At 37.6% G+C, this 24,511-nt stretch overlaps 1 protein-coding gene across 8 annotated transcripts in view; it reads right to left on the bottom strand.

Moving 5' to 3' along the window:
• The window catches only part of CHD6 (chromodomain helicase DNA binding protein 6), a 186,915-nt gene that overhangs the window by 21,600 nt on the left and 140,804 nt on the right, over positions 1-24,511 (bottom strand). For 7 of the 8 annotated variants that reach the window (XM_072631470.1, XM_072631477.1, XM_072631473.1 and 4 more), the window contains exons 24-31: positions 21,701-21,790; positions 20,203-20,306; positions 16,704-16,833; positions 12,206-12,266; positions 9,672-9,720; positions 8,628-8,844; positions 8,009-8,217; positions 5,467-7,062 (exon numbers count right to left, since the gene is read on the bottom strand). In XM_072631470.1, coding sequence (XP_072487571.1) covers positions 5,467-7,062; positions 8,009-8,217; positions 8,628-8,844; positions 9,672-9,720; positions 12,206-12,266; positions 16,704-16,833; positions 20,203-20,306; positions 21,701-21,790 — 2,456 coding nt within the window. The remainder of the gene's footprint in view (positions 1-5,466; positions 7,063-8,008; positions 8,218-8,627; positions 8,845-9,671; positions 9,721-12,205; positions 12,267-16,703; positions 16,834-20,202; positions 20,307-21,700; positions 21,791-24,511) is intronic. The other variant, XM_072631474.1, reaches the window with a different exon arrangement.

The raw sequence follows: 24,511 nt of genomic DNA, 5'->3' as shown, positions 1-24,511 counted from the left end.
ACCTATCTGCCCTGATTTTATCAGTAGAAATGACATTAAAGGGGATGCATTATGGTCCCTTTTGCTTCTGCACCCTAAGCACCATGAGACCTTTCCATCTGACTTGCAGAACAATCTTCCACATGTATAGTCTCTTCCATTAGCATGTAAAACTCCTTGAGAGCATGGTTTGTCTTAGATTTTTCTGATTCTTCTGCTACCTGACAGTTCCTTCTCTGACTCCTTTGCTGGATCCTCTTCCAGATCACACCCTTTAACCATAGGTATCCCTCACAGTTCTGTCCTGGGGTCATCTTTTCTTTTCCTCTCTATAACTATTTTACTTTGTAAACTCATTAGCTCTCATTGATTTAATTACCATCTCTAGAGTGGGCAACTAAGTGGTGTAGTGGATGGAGTGCCAAGCCTGATGTCAGGGAAGTCATCTTCTGGAGTTAAATCTAACCTCAGACACTTACTTAGCTATGTGATCCTAGGCAAGTCACTTAACCTTGTTTGCCTAAGCTTCCTCATTGGTAAAAGAAGCTGGAGAAGGAAGTAACAAATTATTCTAGTTCCTTTGCCAAGAAAACTCCAAAAGGGGTTATAAAGAGTTGGACACAACTGAAAATGACTAAACAACAAAAATGCTGATGATTCTCAAATCTACCTGTTCTGCCCCAAACTCTCTGATGACCTCCAGTTGCCTTTCAGACAACTCAAACTGGATGTCCGGTAAATATCTTAAACTCAATAGGTCCAAAACAAAACTCACGATCTTTCTCCTTAAGCCCTCCCCCAATCCTACCTTTCCTATTTCTGTAGGGTACAACTCCATCCCTGCAGACTACCAACCTACGAGTCATCCTAGGTTCCTTACTGTCTCTCACCCTTCATATTCAATCTGCTGCCAAGGCCTGCTGATTTCACCTTTGGAACATCTCTTGAATAGGCCTCCTTGTCTCCTCGGACAACGCCATCACTCTAGTGCAGGCCCTTATTACCTCATGCCTGGACTACTGAATGACCTGCTACTGGGTCTGCCTGCACTGTATCTCTCTTCACCCTAACCTGTCTTTCATTCATCCACTCAAGTAATTTTCCTAACGTGCCGATCTGATCTTGTCACCCCCGCCCCACAACACACAGACTCCAGTGGCTTCTCATTGCCTTCAGGATCAAGAAAAAAATGCTGTTTGGCATGCCAAGTCCTTCATAACCTAGGCCCCCTTCTACCTTTCCAGTCTTCTTACACCTTACTCCTGGACATGTATGTGCTTGTCCTTTGTTGCTGAAGACCATGCCATCAGAGAAAGAATGACATGACTTGCACTTGACTTTGTTTTGAGTGAGAGGGCTGTGCAGGTCACCAGCCTCACTTCTCCTCCAGAACCATCTGAATCCAGTGACCAGATATTCATCAGGATGACTGGAGATGACCCAGGATGAGGCGATTTGGGCTTAAGTGACTTGCCCAAGGTCACAGAGCTAATGACTGTCAAATGTCTGAGGTGAGATTGGAACTCAGGTCCTCCTGACTCCTGCACAGGTGCTCTATCCACTGCACCACCTAGCTGAACATGTTCTCTTTGATCCAATGACTCTGGCCTCCTGGCTGTTCCACAAATAAGACACTACCAACTCATGCTCTCCCCTCTTCTGCTCTACCTAACGACCTCCCCTGGCTTCCTTTAAGTCTCAACTAAAATCCTACTTTCTAGAGGAAACTCTCCCCAGCCCCTTAATTACAGTGCCTTCTTTCTATTAATCATTTTCTATTTATACTGTATAGAGCTTTTTTTGGGTATATATTTGTGTGTTATCTCTTCCATTAGATTGTAAGCTCCTTGAGGGCAGGGACTATCTTTTGCTTCTTTTTGAATCTTTAGTGCTTAGCACAGTGCCTAGCACATAGTAGGCACTTAATAAATGTTTAATGACTGACTTTCATCTTCAATGTTCAGCATATAGTAAGTGCTTAATAAATGCTTTATTTTAACATGGACATTAGAAGATGGTTTTTGAATGAAAATTTTAAAACATAACAGAATGCAGCAAGGCTGATCTTAAAGAGGTATTGCGAACTCTGGATCCTAAAGAACAAAGTAGTGAACTGAATTTAACTCATATAAGAAACATTACAGAGACCTATGATACTTATAAGCAGAAAGCTGGCAGATCCCAAGGCAAGATGATTTGTGGACACCTTTCCTCTGTGAAATGACAAGTCATACTTAGCCTTTCAAATGTGAGGCTATCACATTAGCTGATCAAAAAATGTCAAAATAAATGTCAGAAGTATTCAGAATGCAGAATGAAGCAGACTATTTTTTCCTTTGTTACATTTTGTTTTTCTTATGGTTTCTCCCATTTGTTTTAATATTTCTATGCAACATGACTAATGTGAAAATAAGTTTAATAGGAATGTATGTGTAGAGCCCACATAAGACTGCATGCTGTCTTGGGGAGGGAAGGGGAGAAAACGTGGAACTTATGGAAGTGACTGTTGAAAACTGAAAACAAATAAATTAATAAATTTGGAAAAAAAAAAAAACTTTGGTTCTTAATCTGTAAAATATGGAGCATGAGCAAAGTACTTTGTAAACCTAAAAGTGCTCTGCACCTATCTATTATTATTGGTGCTCACTACTTCATAAAACATTCTTTTCAAGAAAAAAAAAATGTCAGAAGCACAGAGCCTAGCAGTTACCCAAATGTATCAAGGGGCAAAGGGGGGCTGACCACTCTGGGTCTAAGAACGGGGCCCTGGGACTGTCATGTCCCTTTAAAACAAACTCCCATTGAGCACGTGGTAAGTGCTTAATTTTTTAAAATTTGTATTTACTGCACATATGTTCCTGTACTTTATTCTGTGAAAACTGTTTTCCCTTGGATGGCATATTGCATGGCATCAAATACTGACCTTCCTTCTCCCTAACCCCCCTCCCCTCTCCAGTTTTTAGATATCTTTAGATTTAAGCTAAGCAGACTCAATTTAAGTTATATATCCTGCTTTTTGTGCTCTTTAAGAGCTTTCTTATTTATATTTCAGTAATTTTTCCCTTTTCAACCCTATTAGTTCCTACTTTTCTCACAGCAAGTCACAGCCAACTCCTAGAACTACTTAATTTTTGTCTCATCTAATAAAGTAACTTGTTTTCAGCTTACCACCCACTCCCTCACTTTTCTACTCCTAGAACAACCAGCAGCATGATCAGCACCTTCCTTGGTGGGAATAGTTCCTTTCTGCAATTATAACGGTCAATATGATTTATGTAGAGAATATTACACTGGGATTTATGACTGGCTAGGAAAGAAATAAATGAGACCTCAGTTAATCAGAACTCTCTCCTCCCTTGCTATACGGTACTTTTATCAGAAAGGAGCAATATGTTTTCCAGCTATCTTTAAGGGTTTTTCTTGTCTTGGATGAAATACAGATTCAGTTCAGTTACTTACACATTCCATATTTACAGAACTAAACAATAAAGATTCACGATTGGAAATGTCAGCCCTCAACAATTCCAAAATCTTGAACTGTCAAACAAAGAGTCAATTAAGTTTTATATACTATACACTAAGGTAGAATGGAAGACTGTTTTTACCAAGGTTAAAAAAGGATGAAACAAAAAAGATTTTCTGTTTAATCATTAATTGACTAACTTCCCTACTTCCAGTCTCTCCCTTTCTTCCTCTAAACTCTAAGCCAGGGGTTTTTAACCAGGGCGTCAGTGAACTTCTTTTTAAAAGATATTCTGCTAACTATATTTCAATTTCATGCTTCCTTTATAACTTTATGTATTCTATTTTAAGTGTTTTAAAACATTATGTTGAAGTATCCATCCACAGGCTCCATCACACTGCCAAAGGGGCCAGTGACACAAAAAAGACTAAAAACCTTTGCCCTAAGCATTCTGGTTAATCAAAATTTTACTGCAGACACAATCACTACTAACTGTGCAAAAAGAAATTTAACTTTTGTAAAAATGCAACACTTCTCTGTTTTCCTAGAGAATAAAGTTACCTAAGTATTTTACATTTCAAAGGCTCTCTTTTTGAAAGGTTTAAGGACCACACAAAATAAGCCATTTTCTTTATCTTCTACTATTCTCCCTTCCTGTTCTTCCTACTTCAGGTTTAATTTAAATTGGCTGGTCTAGGGAACCCAAAATTTCCTTAAAACCTTGATTTTCAGTGGCATTCAACAAGCTCTTGTCAGATTTCTTCCCTTTAGATCTAATGTGGGTGTGGCTTTTTAGTATTTCCCTTCTTTCTAGGCCAAACCTTCTGCTTTGTGAGTTAAGCCTTATGAGCAGTGTGGTAGAATGGAAAGAGTACTACATGTGGATGCCTACCCACCAGGCAAATCACGTAAGCTGCTTGGGCCTTACTTACTCAATTGCAAAATGAGAGGGGCTGGATAAAATGATTTATTAGGGTTCCTCCAGCTCTACAGTTAGTATTCTATGAACAGCCTGCTCTTCACTTCTTTCCACTTTCCTCTGATGTGTCTAGTTTCCATTTCCATGGCATTTCTATTTCCAACGTTTATGAACTCTTTGTTCAGCCAATTTTAAGTATCTTCTATGCATTTTCCACTGAAGACTTTTCTTCCTTCATTCTCACAAGTTGGTCCATTTGAGAAAAATAATTTCCCCAGATTTTTGGATTAGCTAATCAATTCCCCTTTTCCCCCATTCAGTTTCTTCCCTTACAAAATGAGATAAAAAAGGATAATATTTAATAAAGTTACATAGTACCTAGTACACAGTTGGCACTTAATGATAACTGCTTGTTTTTCTCCCCTCTAAAGTAGGAATAATAATGCTTATACTACTTATTGTGTAGAGTTCTTGTAATGATTTGGTGAGAAAAGGCAAGAAAGAGTTCCCTGTAAGCTATAAAGCCCTATATGACATAATCAACTATTACCTGGAAGTTTCTGTGCAAAGAGCCCTTGGAGTTAGAAGCCTTGGGTTTGAATCTTGGCACTGACACTTATTTAGGCAAGTCATTTTCCCTTTCTGAGGTTCAATTTCCTAATTTGTAAAATGGAAACAATGTGTGAATTATCTACCAGACAGGGCTATTGTAAACGCCCAAAAAGTGATTATCTTCTTCTTTTCTTACCTTTATACCCTCAAAATAAATTTCCCTATCTCTAAAGATAAAACCTATTGACAATTTTGTCTGTTAAGGACAAGGAAGGAGGAGACTATAAACTACTAGCACTCCACATTTCTAGAGAGTGGCTCCCTGTAACCTGAGCTCTCTACTGAAACAGGTTGGATGAATTTAACCATTGAGGAAATAGTGCCTAGGACTGTTTCCTTATGAATCCAGATTACACATTCATACCATACTAAGATTACAAAAGGCCTTAGAAAAACAGGGCTGGGGTAGTAGTAGTATCCTGGGCACTTATGGTAAGGATCAAAGAAACAGTAAATGGCCTAGTCAGAAAAATAAAGGTTCTCCATACAGTACCTTGACCCTGTAAGTTTCCATCTTTATCATCCTCATCTTCCTTATTCTCAAAGTCCACATCTTCTTGTTTTAGTTCACTCCTGTCAAGAGGGCATGTGGTATAACCTCTTTGTCTTTCTACCTTATCTTCCCAGGAATCTTCTTTTAAAAACTCATGGTCCACTTTCAAAGGCTCTGATAAAAGAGTTTTGTTTCCACCTTCTACAGCAATAGTGTTAACAGCTTTGCTTTTGTACAGGTCTGAGTCAGGGAACTTGTTCTTTTCCATCTCAAATTCCACACTGTTACCTTGATTTTTCCATCTGTCTATAGGTTTGTAGTGACATTCACATAGTGTTTGATTCAAACACCTCAGCTCTGGAAGATCATGGTTTTGTGACTCTGGGCCCCCTACCATGGTTTTATCTACAGTGAAGCCTCTGACCATTTCATTTGGTATGTTAGTATTGAAGTCAGTTCGAACTATACCCTCTGGCCTTGCCCTTATTTGTGCTCCTACTTCTGAATTTTCCTCCTCCTCGTCCTCCTCCTCCTCCTCCTCTTCCTCACTATGGTTCTGACTCAACATTAATTTACCTTCTAGACTTTTATTTCCTAACAAATCAATTAACCGTTGCTCTGAAGAAAGTTTTCTTTCAGAATTACAAACACTAAGGCTACACATCTCCATTAATCTACTTACATTCCCTTGCTCTAAGGGTTGGGGAATACCACATTTGGCTTCGGGATATCTTACAGTTTCATGTCTTGGAGCAGGTGGGTATTTGTTAGAGTCCATGTCCTTTATAGTCAGGAGAGACAACTGCTTTTCATTTTTATTGCTCATTTGTTCTATTTCTGCTTCTAAATTACCCAGGGAACAGTGGTTTGTAGCCACCTCCACTTCAAGGCTACCTGGTTGATTCTCTTTGTTTTTACTTGCTAAGGTTACAGAAACATCCTTCTTGGATTCAGTGCTGCTGGGGTTCTCTTGAATGAAAGAACTTGACTCACTGTTGAAAACCTTCTCACCAAACATCATACACTCCAAAGAATCAGGTAATAAGCTTTCATCATGGTTAATAGAAATGATATCCTGAACTTTAGAAATAAAATTGTCACACGTTACATCAGGTAGGTTGCTTTCAGTGTGGTTGAGATTATCACCCATGCTTTCCATTTTTATTTGATTCTCAGGTTCAGTATCTATGGACTCACAAGTCCTTCCCATTTGAGTATATGTAAGGGATTCATAAAGTCTAGAGTTAGTCTGGTAAAGGCAACATGCATTTTCTGGACCTTGTACTTCAGTTCTTCTGTGTTGAGCATAATTTCTATAGGCATCCAGAAAGGACAGCTGTGGATCATTCATGATGTAGTAGTCAGTACGACTGAGCCCGTGCTTAGCCGTACCGATGAGTAAGTCTCGGTCATGCTTCCCACACTCCCACCAGACTGGCAGATAGAGGCTAGGCCTACAGAGTTGGAGGCGCTCATGCAACTGAGGATATTTTAGTACTTGCTCTCGGACCTTTCGCAGAAGTTCAATGCGGTAGAGAGTTCTTGCAGCACGTTCTTCTGTGATTGGTTCAACATAGAGAGTGGGATCTGGTGGACCTGAAGAAAATAAGCAGAAAAGTATTTAATTAATTTATTGATGTGGCCCTTGGCAACAATGATGTTTGATTTACACAATTCAAAATTCTCTAGAATCATGGCTTGACTCTGTAAGAATCATAAAATAAAAACAATATATATAACTTATGTTGTCACATTGCTACTGCAAGTCTTAGCCTGTTATTTCAGGGACTTCCAAAGCTAAGTGAAAACGAATTAAACTTATAGAAGAAATATAGGTCCATGGAGGGTCAAAGGACAATTTGAAAATCCTAGTCACGTGCGGATGACTTTCTGAAGCCATGGTAGAGGCAAAACTTAGATGTCCTTCTACACTTAAATCAGATCTATTCTCATCCCTGCTTGCTTCAACATTTATAAATGTCATATCTTGTGAGGTACAGCAATGCCACTAAAAGGATTTTATTTGCAAATGCGTAGTTCAAAGAGAAAAACCACAAATAACAACTAGGTTTATTGCAAAATTCCCAAGATTGGTTTAATTCCACATTAAAAGATGACCAAATGACAGTGACCAACTTTCAATATTTTTAACCTCTGACAGCTACATTTGCAATAGATTTTTAATGTAAGCATGGTACAAAAGTACAGGTAATAAAACATTCTGAAGGCAATATAAGTTGGTCGAATTTTTACAAAACAATAGTTATACTGTTGAGGAAATTTTTAACTATATTGTGAAGTCTTAACCTGCAACTTTTATTGAATTAAGGTACATTTTTCTTTGGGAAATAGTTTAGAAATAAACTATTTTTTTTTTGTAAGGATGAATCCAACCAACAGAACTTCACAAACTAACAAAACTTTTCTGGTTCTCTCACCAGTTCTTTATATTGGAAAATTTATACTGCTATAGTTACAAATAAACTAATTCTGAGACTTTCCTCTGTCTCCTCCATGATATAATAAAAGTAGTATTTCTTACCATCATCTTTCCACATGGGGAGGCGACAAACATTTCTACACATGGCCACAAAACTGTAAAAATATTTTTCTAGGCTTTCATCTGTTTTCTTGTCTAAGCGTGAGATGACTCGAAATTGGGTCCAGTCAAAGGATTTCTTTTCTTGGTCATAGACAACACCAAAGGAGGATACTGTTCTATAGAAATCTGCTTGTTCTCTTCTTGTCCATCTTGAGGATTCGCATAAGAGAAGTTTAAAAAAAAAAAAAAGAGCAAAATATTTTGGTACTCCCATATTTAAAATGTGCCAGTGTGGTGCACACTGCATTTTCATCACTGCTAACCCACACCCCCAGAAGACCGTGTCAGTTTTGGAAAAGAGGCTGCCATCCTTGCAGCAGAAGATATGGATATCTAGAAAGCTGAACCCAACTACCTCAGAGACAGCATCAGACCCCATACTATGAGAAACTTACCATTATAAAAACCTTAATGCTTTGTTCTGTTTAATTCCAAGGACCTGATTAACCTTGGAAGAGAACATTTCCCTTTCATGTAAACTTTTGGCTTGGCTATGAAGCCTAATCTTCTCATATTTTTTACTACCATATACCACAACCTCTATTTTTGTTACTATTACCTTTTTTGGATATCTTTGTTGATAGGGTCCATTTCAGTGGCTCTCCTAAACATGTCTTCCTGGACCCAATATCCCTGGTTACCTGGACCTAAAATTTCAGCTCGAGTGGGTTCCTTACGATTACAACGTTGGTAAACAGTGACCAGGCGTCTCAACCGAGCTGTAAGGGCGGAGGAAACAGGCCAGGGCGATCTGTCTGGGTCGGAGCCATCCTGGGCTTCAAACATCAGTGAGGATATTAGTAGTTACAAAAAACCAAAATAAAGGCAATATACTTTTAAAAATGAAAATACACACATTTTACATATATGTATGTATGTGTGTAGATATATATATTTACATAATATATATATCTACACACATACACATACACACACGTTCATATATATATATATGTTTTGCCCGAAGAATAGACAGGGAAATACCAGGGAGCTACAAATAAAAATGGCACAATAACTTACTTAAAATCACCATTATTTTCCAAATTAATATATTCCAGGGCCTTTAATAACAAATTCAAGAACAAGGACTCAGTAAAATGTTTGAAACATTGTGTTGTGCAAAATCTTAGGTATAACTTTCTGCATCTGTAAAGCATAAATACTATAAAGTCTTTTTTCTAGAGTGAGCTGCTTTGTAAGGATGAAAGAGACCTCTGGAAATTTTAGATATATTCCATATGAAGCATGAGTTAAGCAAGATCTGTTATCTTCTTTATTTAGAACTGTAAAGTATGATGTAGCTGGGCTTTCCTTTCCATTGCTATTCTAAACCACTATTTCTTGATTCATTAATCATAAACCTTTATCTTTTTTTCCTGAAGAAGAATAATGGATATTATCTTAGAATTTCAATGTCAACTAGCTGGAGATCAAAATTATTTTGATATCTATGTCTCAACCAAACAGAAAAGGCATTGAAGGATCTGAAGGTCAATCTTTCTTATAGATGCTTCTAAAACAGTTCTCTTTTTTTAAAGATATGAATTCTAGTATAACATGGGTTGGATGCTTTTTCTTTGCCTTCTGAAGGTCATTGTCTCACCTGCCATGTTTTCATCCTTCTTCTCACTTTCACCAAAACTGGTATCCTCCTAGGGACGAAGAAAGCCACCATAACCATCAAGGACCACTGCAAACTCTTCCTTGACCTTCACTACTAATATTTATTGCAAGCTCTTGTACAGAAAGTATAAGAACATTTAAGGGACATATTACTTGTGAGTTGTCACCAAATCTGGATGCAACTTGTTCATTGCATGTCTTCCATGTGGTGATTTTCACATTTTAAAAAAAGACTAGAGAAGAGTTTATTAGTGTTTGCTCTTGCAATTTTATCAAGTAATAACTAGAGGCTTTAACAGTGGTAGTTACAATTTTGTGTTGCCATTTCACCAATACTGTGTCTAACAGTGTAAAAGTGATTCATCTGGATTTTTATTTTATCTTTGTGTGAAAAACTTATCATTCTGGGGTTCATTATTCCTACCTCAATTCTTATCAACATGAAACATTCACAAAGTACTGTTTATTGCCCAATCAAAGAACCCAATGGGATAAATTGCCAGGAAGTTCAAATTAAAATAATGAATCAAAGCTCCAAGTAAATCCAGAGTATTACCACTCACAGACAAATGCTTCTGAAAGTGGATGTTTTATGCAACTGGCACCAACAGAAATGCCTAGAAAAAAAGGTTTCTTATTCTAGTGAGATCTTCCAATGTCCTTATTCCTAAAAGAAACAAAACCTGAAATATGAAGAATGTATGATTTGGGGAGGAGGAAGGGCTAATTTCCACCCAACTGTTTTATGTGGATTAATACTGTTGCTTTTTGATGAGCTCCTTTTAACCTAATATGATCACTTAGGGTATGTAGATAAGACTCAGGTGGCACGTATTTGGCCAGGCTCCGCGTAACAGATCTCTTCTCAGATTCTATAGCTGAAAGTACCTGGCAGCTGAGTCTAGAAAAAAAGTTGTACCATGGAATGCACAACTTATTTAAAATGCAGATAATTATCTTGGAGTCTTGCTGCTTTGAAGAAAAACCATGAAAATGTAAATCAGAGTGGGGTAAACACCTGTGTTTGGGGACTGAAGTAATTTCTAGAACTTGATCACACCAGCCTATCTCCCACAAGCACATAGCACTGGATGTTCAAGTTCTTTTTATAATGTAAGAAACGATATAACCTTGAAGTTACTCTTATCTTATTAGTTCCAACTTGGCACAAACATGTGTGATGTTACCCAGTATGGCAGATACATATTTTTAAATCTATAACAAACATTTTCCTACTAGTCAGCACCTTTTCTATAGTATTAGCATCTGTCAGCGATGAGGGTGACAAAGATATTCTCTAGTTTGAAAGAATGAATAAAATAATATATGAAGGCTGGCCTCAGTCATGGGCTATTTGTGGTCAACAGGACTAGCCTTCAGCCTGCTACCTGGGAGAAGGGACCTACCCTGCTCTGCTACCACCTCACTGTGTGAAGCTGGACACACCATTTCAGCTTTCTGGAGCTTACCCTTTCTCATCCGTAAAGCAAGCTGGTTGTGCTCACTGGGCTGGAAGTGTCCTCCCAGCTCTAGAATTCTACGATTTCATGATATTATTTCTAAGAGTCCCAAATAAAGTTCTGTGATGCAACCAATGTGTAAGGCAGGCAATGCTTATATCTGGTTTATAACCTCAATTTTAAAGGCATTTAAAATTTAAAGGTGATTAAAAGATAATTTTAATTATCTTTAGCCTAATTTTTTTTAGGTCTAAAGTTTAAAGAATCAATGCTAATTCATATGGCTGCATGAATCATCTTGCTTATCCAGCACCTCAAGGACTTTATGAAAACATATCTTGGAAAAATTTTTACTTCTTAATATGAGAAAATGACAGTCCAACTTCAGTATAAATAGGAAAAGAGAGATTACTCTGGGGTAAACACAAGATCTCAGCTTTTCCAGGAAAGAATCAGTCAATCAATAAACATTTATTGAATGCTTATTATATACAAGGTACTGTAGTAGAAACACAGTTAGAGTTTCTTGGATACAATTCAGCAGAAGGAATAAGCAAAAGTACATATGGGAATGATAACTTACTGGGCTTCCATATTCCTAAGGCACTAATACATCTGTTGGATATAATGACAAAGGAACTGAGGCAGGAGAAAACCTAGTCCATGGACTCAAACTTTTTTGTGTGCCATGGACCCCTCCTCTAAACATTCATGATGGAAGGAAATGCTAAATTTCACGTAGAGGTTAGTGAAAACAAAGAATTTTTTTTCTCTGTCTAAGTTCATATACCTGGTGAAATCCATCCAGGGACCTTTTGCGGATCAGTGGACCCCAGGTTAGGAATCACTGAGCTAAGCAAATTATAATTATGCCAAATATTAGATCTAGAATTATTCTACCACAGGGACCTGTATTGTTTTTTGGCTCCAGTAACCCATTTCTCTTAGGCAATACAGTGGCTCAAGTTCTCTGTCCAATGCTAAGCTGGGAAAGACTGGAGACAATTTTAAAAAATAAGAAACATGAGTAAGAGCTATTACATATTTGACTTACCGACTGTTTCTGCAGACCATCTAATTTGTCTTCAGTATTATCTTCCTTATCCAGATTGCTTCTAGATAAAAGTCAGAGAAAAGATCACGAAATACCCAGGAGATGGTTCTGTTTACAGAACACCAGAGTTGGAAAGGAACTTAAGAGACTATCTAGTTACATCCCCCAGATTGTCATCTAGCCTTTGCTCGAAAATTTTTAGAGAGTGCTCCTGAGGCAGCAGCACTTTTGGATAGAGCCAATGATTAAGAAGGTTTTCCTCATATTAAATCTAAACCTGCTTCTCTGAAGTGTCGACGAGAATAAATGCAATCTTTCTCTGACATAACAATCCTTCACATGCTTGAAGACACTGATTGTGGTTCCTCTTAAGTCTTATCTTCCTCAGGCTAAATGTTCTTATTTACTTCAGCAAGTCCTGATATAGGATGGCCGAGAGGGTCATCCCCATCCTGGTCACCCTCCTCTAGACCCTCTACATCTTACAAATATCTCTAAAATGTAGCTTATAGAATGGAACCCAATACTGGTTTGAACAGAGCAGAGTATAGCTCTCTAGTACTGGAAACTGTGCCTCTCTCAATACAGTCTAAGATCACAGGTTTGCTTGTTTGTTTTTTTTTGTAATATCACACTTTTGAACCTGGAGTCCCTTAAAATCCCTAAATTCCTTGTGTTTCTAAGTCCAAAATTCACTAAACAAAGGAAAGAATGATTAATAAATTCTGTAACACAATACTGTTATTGAAATGACACTGTTACAACTCTTGGAGACCACCAAGTACTGTGAAGATGAAATAGGAATATAATTCATCCTATTCATCTTCACTGTTAGCAAAGGCAGCTTCAAGATTCCTGCAGGCAAGTTCAAAAGAAGTATTATATAACAGAGGCAGCAGAAAGAAATTAGTCATTAATAGAATAACCAAATAGATCCTTTCTAAAGTGCTTCTCTGAAAAATCAATGTTGGTGTAAAAACACTCTTGTCAATAATGTGAGACAATGCATACCTATATAAGTGAGTCTGGATGAGCCCTATCACCTTTGCTGAGAGGGAAGAGGTCAGAGTTCATATTTACAGCCTTGCCACACTAGTACCATGGCTATGTACACATCTCATGTAGTTGTCACCATTCTGGCTGCCTTAGGAGAAAGAATGACTTGCTGAATACAAATGATAGAGCACAGCAGACTATACTATACTCTGGTATTGGTATGACCCTCATTCACAGAGAAATCTAACTTACTTGTACTCAGAATTTATCTCTATGTTTTTAAAGTCCTAAATGATTACTAACGGAGGTCAACAGAAGTGTTCTCCTTGGTAAGGACAATCGTCATGACTGCAAACTCAACAGGTTTTCCCCTCCTCAAATTGCCTTAAATCACTTTATCTGGATCTGTCCTTTGTTCTTATCACATTCTACTTTTCACAATGCTTATTTGGTAATATATGCTCTATCCCACTATTAAACTGTAAAGTCCCTTAAGGGAGACAGGGAGACAGGGAGACAGGGAGAGAGGGGAAGAGAGAGAGAGAGAGAGAGAGAGAGAGAGAGAGAGAGAGAGAGAGAGAGAGAGAGAGAGAGAGAGAGAGAGAGAGAAAGAGAGAAAGAGAGAGAGAGAGAGAGAGAGAGGGTGTGGGTGTGTGTGGGTGTCTTTAAATGACAGATGCTTAATAAATGCCAAACTGAATTTCTCAAACTCCATTATATATTTGTTAATGAGCAAGGTTCTTAAATATTCCTCCTAAGTGAGTTCCATTAAGGGCTTTATCTTCAAGATAACTTATTTTCTTGGTCCTGTCTTTTTGTGGAGGCATGTTACACACCTGCAATAGGTCTCTCAAATCTACAGCTGGAATGACCAAATTTCTCCTTCCAAGCAATTAGGAAATAAACATCATAAACATTCAGGTAGCAAACCTGGGTTCTGTTTTACATGTAACATGTGAATATGCTAGAGCAGAAGTGTCAGACATGTGGCCCGCAACACTCCCAAATGTAGCCCAACTCAAATAAAATGAAACCGGGAAATACTAATAAATAAAAATACAATAAAACATAGAAAATAATTACATTTTAAAATTAAGCCAATATATGGTCTGCAGGGATCCTTATGTATGGTTTAGTGGACCCCTCCTTCTATTTGAGTTTGATATGTTGGAGTCATTTAATTCTTTTAGAATTTGGTGATATCTTCCTGAATCCACCCTAAACAATTCCACAGACAAGGCAGGAGAAAGGGACAGAGCAGTAGGAGTTCTCACCTGGGGAGAAAAGCTGGTAAATACAAGAGTCTGAGAAGAAAATGGAGTTGCCATTGTGTTACAGTCCTGGCCATCTTTCCTGCCATTACTCAAATTTTCTCTGCCAGTGACGGCGATGGCAGCTGGCTGTGATATTCTGAAATTGCCTTAACTCACAATCTTCAGTCTTCTTTTCTAGCTCAGACATAGGTCTTGATGATCCAACATGATGTTATGTTTGGTTGAGGGGCAAGAACAGAATAGTTTTCCTTCTCTCTTCCTTTACTTTCAAGGCATATACATTAAAAGATACATCACATTTTACCTTCTGTTGACAATTTCTAAAAAATTTAAAGGTTTTAGGTGTTAATAGATTCTGCTTTAAATTTGTACTGGGGAAAATAATAGTTCCATGAATTCACTGGCATAAATACTTTCAGCACTGACAAAGATCACAACTCTTTACCTGCTCCTGTTCTGTGTCATTCTTATCTTTGTTCCGACCATAAATCTTTCCAAAGGACAAAACTCAAAGGGAAGTCTTTCCTTTCTCCTTATGGAATCATCTCTCATTTTTGTCAAATGAATGACTTATCTCTTTTTAGGGTCATACATGGCCTTGCCATGGTTCTTCTCCCATTCTTCCTTGTTAACACTAAAGAATGCTTACAATCACCATTTTAAAAACTGACATTTGTAATCTGTAGTTTTACTTCTCCTGAAATTGTTTTCTTCTGTATTCTGCAGGCATATGAAATCACCAGTGACTATTTACATTAGAGTTATTAATCTTTTTGAAGTGCCAGATAGTTGGGAAAACACCAAAAGTGATCCAAAGTTTCTCATGTGCAGTCCAGCCTAATCTCTTCTCTCTTACTCAATTCTGAGGTCTAGCTAATTATGCATTAGCACACTTAAACAGAATATATATGTTAAAGTCTAATTAGGATTGCTGCTCATCCAGCTGCATGTCATAATCTGGGCAATGTGTACTTTTCATATTTCATGCATTTCTTTTCTCGGTGTTTAAAATGAACTCTGATTTGTAGTTTTTCAGTAGATGAAATTAGTAATTAGTACAAGTGAGTGAATGGAGCATTTAAAGAATTTCATAATTGGCTGTAAATTTTTCTTTTGTTGCATTCTACATAGGATATTCTCATATCCAAAATACCAAATTATTAGGTTGTTCTATTAAAAAAACCCCAAACAAACCAAGATAGCCAACAAGATGTTACAACACTTATCTGCACATGACCTGTGTAGAAGTCAAGAAATCTGTGTGTTGGGCAGTGGAAAGGGCACTGCCATAGACTGGGAACTAAGCTTGTTGAACAGAATTTCAGGAATTTCTTTAGTCAGTCAAAAAGCATTTAAGTGTTCATTATGTGCCAGACACTGTGCTAAGTGCTGGGATACAAGAAAGGCAGGAACACAGTGCCTGCTCTCAAGGAGTCCCCATTCTAATACGAAAGACAATATGTAAAAATCTGTCTATACGAGACACATACAACGTAACTGGAAAGTAATCTCAGAGGAAACGTACTAGCTGTGGGTGGGGAAGGATGGACCCAGAAAGGCCTCTTGCAGAAGGTGGGCTATGAGCAGACTGAAGGATGGTTAAGGAAGTCAAGAGGCCTGGGCAACTGAGGCATGAGGGATAGCCTGTGAAAAAGCATGGAGCCAGGAGATGGAGTCTTGTGCAAGGAACAGAAAAAGGACAGCGTGACTGGACCAGAGTATAAGTGAAAGGTAGTAATGATCAAGAAGACTAGAAAGTTAGGAAGATGCCAGGTTGTAAAGGGTTTTAAAAGTCCTTTAATGACTCTGAACAGTCAGAACTGTCTTATCTAAATAAGACCTGTGACCTCATTATGTCTCTTCTGAGGGACTCATCCTCTTTTTTTGGTCTCAGCTGGCAAGTGCAGCAGGAGACAAAGGTAGTAAGGTACTGTACTGCAGAACGTGGTAGACCATTTTGGTGTCCACGTACAAAAAAATTACATTTGAACCAGAATTATCCAGGGGCCATTGGACAAATTTGAGGGACAGGACTTCATTTAAACAGTGTACTTAGTAGAAATTTTTACTGATTATGTAAGGGATGATTTGAAAAGAGAGATTAGAGACTGGAATATTATGATAAAGTAATTATGGAAGGAGTTGGATGAGGCAGGAAGAGGTTGTGTTTTTATGGCACAAAAGGCCATATTTTTTTACCTTTGCCAGAGGCCCATATGGTTTCTCACCTCTCTGAAATATCTTGTGAACTATCAGTGACACCTTGCTCTGCAGAAAGGGACTTTTCATCTGGCATTCCAACTTTTTCCAGGAAGCAAAGAGCAGGATCTGCTCGCATAGCATTGTACCTTTCATAACCTGGATGAAGACAGCAGAGAGCATTAGAAACAACATCAAACCTTAAAGTCTACCTCCACTTTGTACCACAGGACCTCAACTTCTGTCCTTAAATAGAATGCTTTGAATCACGTTTTTTAAAGTATCATAAACCTATAAATCACCATTCCATTCTTTTGACTGCCAGGAAAATATTTCTAACTTGAAGTAGAAATTTTGGGGTAACAGAGACAAAGAAAAAGGAAAACATCTTCAAATATTCTGTGACCAAACAGTAGGCACATAAATAAATCCCCATTTTTTGGCTAATTAGAGCAATGAAGCTATTTTCCATCTGGCTACACTACGAGGATTTCTCTTAACTTTTCCTCCATACTTTGGGAACCTCATCAGTGGGAATCTCATCCTGCAGGACTTAATCAGTGTTGGCACCTGCTCCTCATAACGACTCTGCCCTTCTGATTGGAGGACAAAGTCATGAGTTCTAAAACATCCATTTCAGGAGGGGGCTCAGGAAAGACATCTCGTTTCCCCCTGGCTGCATGACTTTGGGGCTTCTCTGACTTCTCTGCTGTGTGTTCCATATTGGGTTCTTCCTTTTTGCTTTTCAGTTTCCTCCACTGGATTGTAAACTCCCTGAAGGCAGGGACTGTTGTATTTGTATCCTCAGTGTTCAGTATAGAGCCTGGCACACAGTAAGTGCTTAATAAACGTTTAATAACTATTAAGATGACAGAGAAATAGGAATCTAGCTTTGGGGCTCCCTAAAATACATATTTTTTTCATCTTGTGGTAAACTCTATGTTCTAATTTGGGCCTCTTTTCCTTCATCAATGCCATTTTAACCCATGGTCTCATATAGATTATAATGAAAAAGTCTGGCAATGTGATCAAAAAGGTTAAGGACAAAAAGTTAGCTATTTTACCTACTTATGTGATTAAAAGTGACCCAATGACCTAATTCACTAGTGCCAGAAGTAAGTTTAACTGACAAGAATCACTCTATGCCAAGTTCCGAAAATAACTTACAGATTCTTTCTAATCTAGAAGTAGGTTATAAGACATGATGCTACACAACAGAAAATATCTTATTTCTAAGTTTCCTAAAACACAAACCTGGTAATAAACAGTTTTTATAAGCAGATTCAGAAGTATGCCAGTGAGGTATTGTTGGATAGAAATCTCCAGGAGATATGACAGATGTCTAGAAGTACTTCTTTCTGAACTATTGCTAATACATGATCATAATTCCCAATTTTGAATGATATGCAGTTGATTATATGTGAAACCGTTCCAAGTGTTAATGGAATGATTTTAATTTGTTGTTTCTTAGTTCCCCCATTAGCTTTGGCCCCTCTGTTGGAAATATACATTTGTTTAGACAATTTTCTCTTGGCGGCTTCTTTTGCTCTGAATCTAGAGACACCATCAGCATAACAAGTGCTGCTCACTCACAGTTAGTAACTTATTAATACTGCCATAAAAGTCTGGAAAGAACACCAGATTTGGTGTCAGAAGACCCATGGGCCTTAATTCCTTACTTGCAAAATGAGTAGGTTAGACTACATGGAAACTAAGGTCTTTCCCAGCTTCAAATCTATGACCTCCCCCCACACTAATATAGCACTAGTGACAAGGAAGAATGAAAGGTAAAAAAAAAAAAAAAGTGCAGAATGAAAAGTTAAAATAGCAAGAAAGTGGGTTTGTAAGAATGACTGTTTTTCTCCTTTTATTTCTTTCTCACAGTCCTTTCCAAGAGAATGGCTAGAACTGCTATGATCCATTTCTCTACATCTCTGATCTTCATCCTCATGAACCTAGGCTTTCCTAAATGTGAAGAGGGAAGCTGGATTAGTCACTTTACCCATAAGCAATCATGAGCATGACACAGATGAGAAGTTCTGCTATGGGAACTTTTTTATTCACAAGTGGAATGTCTGTGTGCTAGTCCTGATCAGCTTTGAAACAAAGTATGAATTTAAGCAATATCTCAACAGGTTCAACTAGTTTAGATTATGATATCCACATAACATCCAGCAGCATTCTGCATTAGTTAATACTGAACACAACAGAAATAGAAAAGCTGATTCATAACTAAGGCAGAAAGCAGAATCTGAATGACACTTTCATTTACAAATGTATTTATGTTCTAGATAATCAACTTCTATGAGTAAAACACTGGGACACTATCAAGGAAAGATAATTACTATAATTATCTTTCTTTTCTGAAGGAATCAAATTCATACATTATATTCTGACCTGGTTTTAAAATTTGCCCACCTTCAGAATACTGTGATATCTTACTGTACACCTAGAATTTCAAGCTTATCTACTCTTTATGGCCTCCTATTACATTATCACTGGGTTCCTGAGACATCACAGGATGTCTCATTCATGTCTTCCTCCTCTAAAATTAGGATTAAATGCCATCATTACTTCGAATATTTTATCCTAAGGTTCTAGAAGTAACTCTGGCACTAGACTTTTCAAGAGTGAAAATCAAAATACTTGAATTTTAAATTGCTTGAGGAAATTTCCAAGAAAGTATTAAAGCAAGCAGCAAATGAGCCAGATTACTATCTCAGAGCACTCACTAACTGCTAGTGACAATCTTTCAAAAGTGGTGTATATACCAAGTGTGTGTCTTTACTTGAAGGCTACCAGAAGAGAATTATGACATCTATTACAACTCAAGTTACTATACTTTGATGAATACAGTTTAATCATCAGTTAAATATCTCATCATGGATTATCTGAACCAGCTGAGGGCATAAATGGGACACCTGATTGGACCTTGGAAAAAGGCCTACATATTTAACACCTCTCCCACAACTCAAAAATTATCTTATGCACTCCAGACTATAATGAAAAGCATCTAGGAACATTTTTTGCAGTAGACGGACTATTACCATGGAAGTATCTATTGCCATATTTTAGTTCTTGGCATTATACCAACAGTACTAAGGGGACCCAGCACTTAGCACAGAGTAGATATATTTATGCACTGATTGAAGTGGACTGGAAAAATAAGGATTATGTGGTTGATTTTGTACAACCCTACACAAGAATTTTTTGTTCCAGGGCATATTTGTGACAAATTCTAGCCTTTGAATCTCTGTGTGCATCCATTTGGGCTAATTTCCAAGATCTACAAGTGAAATTTTACTGTAAGTGAAAAATGTGACTGCATAATGACCAAATGGTGAAATACATGAAGAACTTCAAAAGTTGGTGACCATGCATATTTTATCTCCTTACTCACAACTGTCCAAGAGAAATCTGCTTAATCCATTTAAAAGTCTCTTTGACAGTAGGGTTTTCTAAAGCAAACTTCTTCCTGGGTTGATCATTTATTAAGAGAAAATTATTAAATCTCCTAGGAATACACACCATGTTTGACCACTCCAATAAGAAGAGACTTATCAGCTTCCGCATCCCACCAATCCACTGGGATCTCCACGTAGTCAATATCAGGCAGCAAAACATCTAACTCTCTGTGGAAGACACAGGATGGATAGACATGGATAGATAAAAATCCAACAATCCAATACCACATCCCAGGGTCCCAGTACTGCCATGTTTAAGAATGGAAACAAAAATATTAAAAAAGAACAGTCTTCTTTGGATAGTTCCACTTTGTTTTCAATTATGCCAGAATGTTTTATGCTTCTTAATTTGTACCTAATCAAATGCATGGGACTAAAATGAGAAGTTCAGTATTCAGCCTGCTCAAAGAATGGAAATTACAAATACTATTATTAATATAACGAGAATATCTATACTAGTGTGGTCAGGAATTGGGGGAGGGATAATAAGAAAGGGAATACTGGCTGATGAGGGGTCAGGAGATGTGACATAATTATGGGTAGAATACTCAAAACTCTGTCAAGCAAAGTATCTTTTGTCTATATGACTAAACATTAAAAAAAAGTTCTACGAAACAGTGCTGTACCTCTCACATTTTAAATAACATTTTCAGTCTAATCTGCTGGTTCTGTCTGGTTTTCACTATTACACAGTCTCACAGAATCATAGAGTTCAAAGTACTTTAGAGGCCCCTAGTCTGGTCCAAAGTCCCCAAAATGAAGTTCCACTACAACACACTCAAATGTGATTTTTAAAATTCTTCCAAAGCACAAGGTACTTCTTGAATGATTTAAATTAATCTGAAAGTTTTTTAACTGTAGTGGAAGCCCTACCCAAAAAGCCAGAATCTCTTCGTTATGTCTACTATATGAAATTATTCTAACTACAAATCACTCTAAATGGTAATTACTTCAAGAGCCACCCTAAACTCTAATCTTACTCTCAAGATAAACAAAGATGTCTGAAGGTAGTGGTTTTCATATTCTTTTCAATCTTTTCTTCCTTTATAGCTCCCATGATTACCCATACAGGGAGGCAGGATAGAAGAGAGCTCAGTTCATTTTGTTGGTTGTTCTCTATAGCTCTCTGAACTTTGTTGGTTCAGTCTCTTACCAGTGCTGCACATGCTCAAAGGCAAAGATAAGATGGAGCCCAAGGAGAAAATCCAAGAGACAGAAATTGACTCATCTAATAGTTCTCTACCAACTCTACCAGAAATTGACTATTATGTACTAATGCTCTGGTATCATGACATCTACCTGTGGCCCTTTCCTTATTATTCTGAGAGTCTGCCCTCTGAAAGATACCACTAATAATTAGCTGTGCTAAATTAAATGAGCTACAGAGTAGCAGTAAGAAAATCACCTAAATGAGAGACAAATGTCTAAGAATACTAATGACAATCACGAAGAATGTAATCAAAGACAATATAAGGTGTAAAAGGTATAGACCCTGAAGAAAACATACATGATTCTATGCTCATTTTGTAGTCAAAGCTCTGGCCTGGCTACAGTGGTTATACCTGGCAGGGGTTCCTTCAAATGCTTTATCTGCTGCTTCTCCCAGCACTTCAGATTTCAGGTAGTATAGCATCCGGACTCGAAGAAGCACCCTAAGAAAGATGAACTGATTAATGCAAATAAACTAGAATACTTGGTTTGACTCTATGCTCTTTGACATCAGATGCCTTGGTGTATTCTGTATACCCTCCTGTTAATAATTCTGATAGAACATTATGTCATTAGTATATGAAAATGTTTTCTAAAATATAAAGTAGTCTATAAATGTAGGTCATTATGAACCTCTCTGCCTTACAAAGGAAGAAAAGTATCTGTTCAGTCACCCTATGAGATAAGAATAAAACTTAAAAAAAAAAAAAAAGAGGTTCCCTCAACTGCTGGAAGACTGCTGTTTCTGGGTTATGATACAGGTTTGAAGTGATCTCTTGCCCTCCCACGTTCCAATAAATCATCTCTTTGGTTACAAATACCTACTAAATATGACTTGACTTCCAAGTAGCTGGTTACAGATTGACTAATTTGCTGAAGTGGTGGTACATTTGACATGTTGCTTAAAGCAGTTATATGAATGGTTTGCCAGGCTCAGGAATTAATTTAATTTTCATAAGAACACAGCTCCTATGAGTGTTGTTGATGGAGAAAAAGTACTAGTCTAGTTTTAATCCCTTGTTTTACAGAAGAGGGAATTAAAGCCCAGGGAGGGTAAGCCACACAGGTAGGATATGACAGTCAAAGATCTGAACCCAAGTTCCCTGACTCCACATTCAGCACTGCCCACTGCATCCATACTACTTCTAAAGTCAGGCACAGGAAGTATTGTTTTTTCCCTAAGGATCTGCAGATAAACCAAGCTAATCTGAACTCATCTCAGGAAGACAGTAATTCATAAACTATTTACCAAATATGCCTAACACTGTGCTGGGGACAGAAAAGAAGTACATGATTTGCTGAGATTCTGGAATTTATAATTTAAAATGGAGGAACAATACAAATTAATATGTTACAGATTTAAGAAAAAAAAAAAGATCAGTGTGCTTTGGATCAGCTAGGGGAAGGAGAAGTATGTATTTGGATATGTGTACAATTTTGGACCCAAGGCTCAAAGAGGGGTGAGCTCTTTGAGAGCTGGGACTGTTTCTTTCTTCACATTTGTTTTCCTCTGCCTAGCACACTGTCTGGTACATAAGGGGTACTTAAAAAATACTTGTTGACTGACTGAAAAGCACTGCCTTAACTCAGTTCATTCTAAAATTTATTCAATGAGCTGCTTAACACTGGTCACAAATTAGGTACCACACTAAATTTGATGTCTGTGGACTCTAAGAGGTTGCAATGACCAGAGGACCAGGCGTCATTGTGAACGGAAATACTTCTTAATATTCTGCTCACTGTAAAGCAAACAATTGGAGTAACTTTAAGATGCGAGCTTTGTTGAAATTGTTATTTTCAAAACACACAAGAAATAAAAATCTCCCAGGAACCAACAGAACAAGGGCACTCAGCAGTAGCAGCAGCTGCTAAGAGAGTCTATAGTAGGAAATGATGTTTGTTCTGTCCTGTGGGGAGGACTTTAGGATACTGTCTTCTGGGATTCTAGTGCAATTGGCACATCAGGATTTTCTGTAGAAACAAGATCATGGAAACCTGGGGCTAGAGAGTTGTTTCTATTTCAGCTAAAAGAAGGGACAACACATTCATTGTAAAAATATTTGTGATGTATGTAAGAAGAGAGGTCAAATCAATGGTATTTGGTGTTCTCTAAATGACAAACTGACTAAAAAATTCTATCAGAAGCTGAACAGCCCTTCCCTGGACAGTATTCTACCTGTATCCTGTTCTTCTGAAGCAAGATGATCTTCAAGCTGCTCTCAGGGGGTAAAGCAACCTTAGCTAATGTCTGAATACAGAGGAAAAGCAAGAACTGAAGCCAAATATTTTGTTTTAAAAAATAATAATTTTAGAGCTGATGTCCTTTAATGATTTTGGATCCTACTAGAAATTTCTGAGACAGCTTTTCCATTATTCTCTGAAAAATGACCTTAATCAAGATACCCAATTAAACCCAAACTTGAGGTCCCTGAGCAATTGCCCTCTCCCCTTTCTTTTAACCACTGTCATCTCCCTTCTGCAGTTTTCTCCAACAAAACCTTTCCAGAACCAGCGAGGTCAAGACTCTCACTACTCTTACACAGATTATGCTTTTTCTAGCTACCCTCTGTACTATTTTTCCACCATAGGAAGTACAGTGCCTCCCTTTCCACTACCATTTCTTCAAGGTCCAACTCAAGAATTGACTTTCTCCAACGTGCCAAATTCACATGCAGCTTTCTTTATTCTGCATTCCCACGCCTTCCTATTCAATTGATGTCACATTATTTTTTATCTATTCCTATGCTACCTTGTCATCAATTCTCTATTTGCAGGTCTTAACCATCCAAGTAAACAGTAAGCTCCACAAGGTTGGGGGTTACATTTTCAATTTTTTTTTGTATCCCTCATAGCACCTCGTATGAAACAATGAAAAATATATTCTTCACAAATGCTTTTTAAATGAATTAAAGTGGAGTAGTGACAAGATGCTTTGAAGGCCACCTTCAAGAGCTGTAGAGGAAGATTGGAAGGCAAAGACTTGGGAAGGACACTGGGAAAACTTAGATCCTCTTTAGCATAACAGCCTTGGAGTATCTGCAGCTCTTGCCCTCCAGAGAGTGATTAGGTTGCCACCATAAAAAAGGGTTATAACAGGAACTAAATTATTTTTGAGGACAAGATTTCCAAGAACTTTAAGAGTACACAATGTACATATGGGACAG

This window comes from Notamacropus eugenii, chromosome 1, assembly GCF_028372415.1.
Source record: "Notamacropus eugenii isolate mMacEug1 chromosome 1, mMacEug1.pri_v2, whole genome shotgun sequence".
NCBI classification, from domain to species: Eukaryota; Metazoa; Chordata; class Mammalia; order Diprotodontia; family Macropodidae; genus Notamacropus; species Notamacropus eugenii.
The sequence above is the reverse complement of the archived record's forward strand: the minus strand, read 5'-3'. Positions and strand labels throughout refer to the sequence as shown.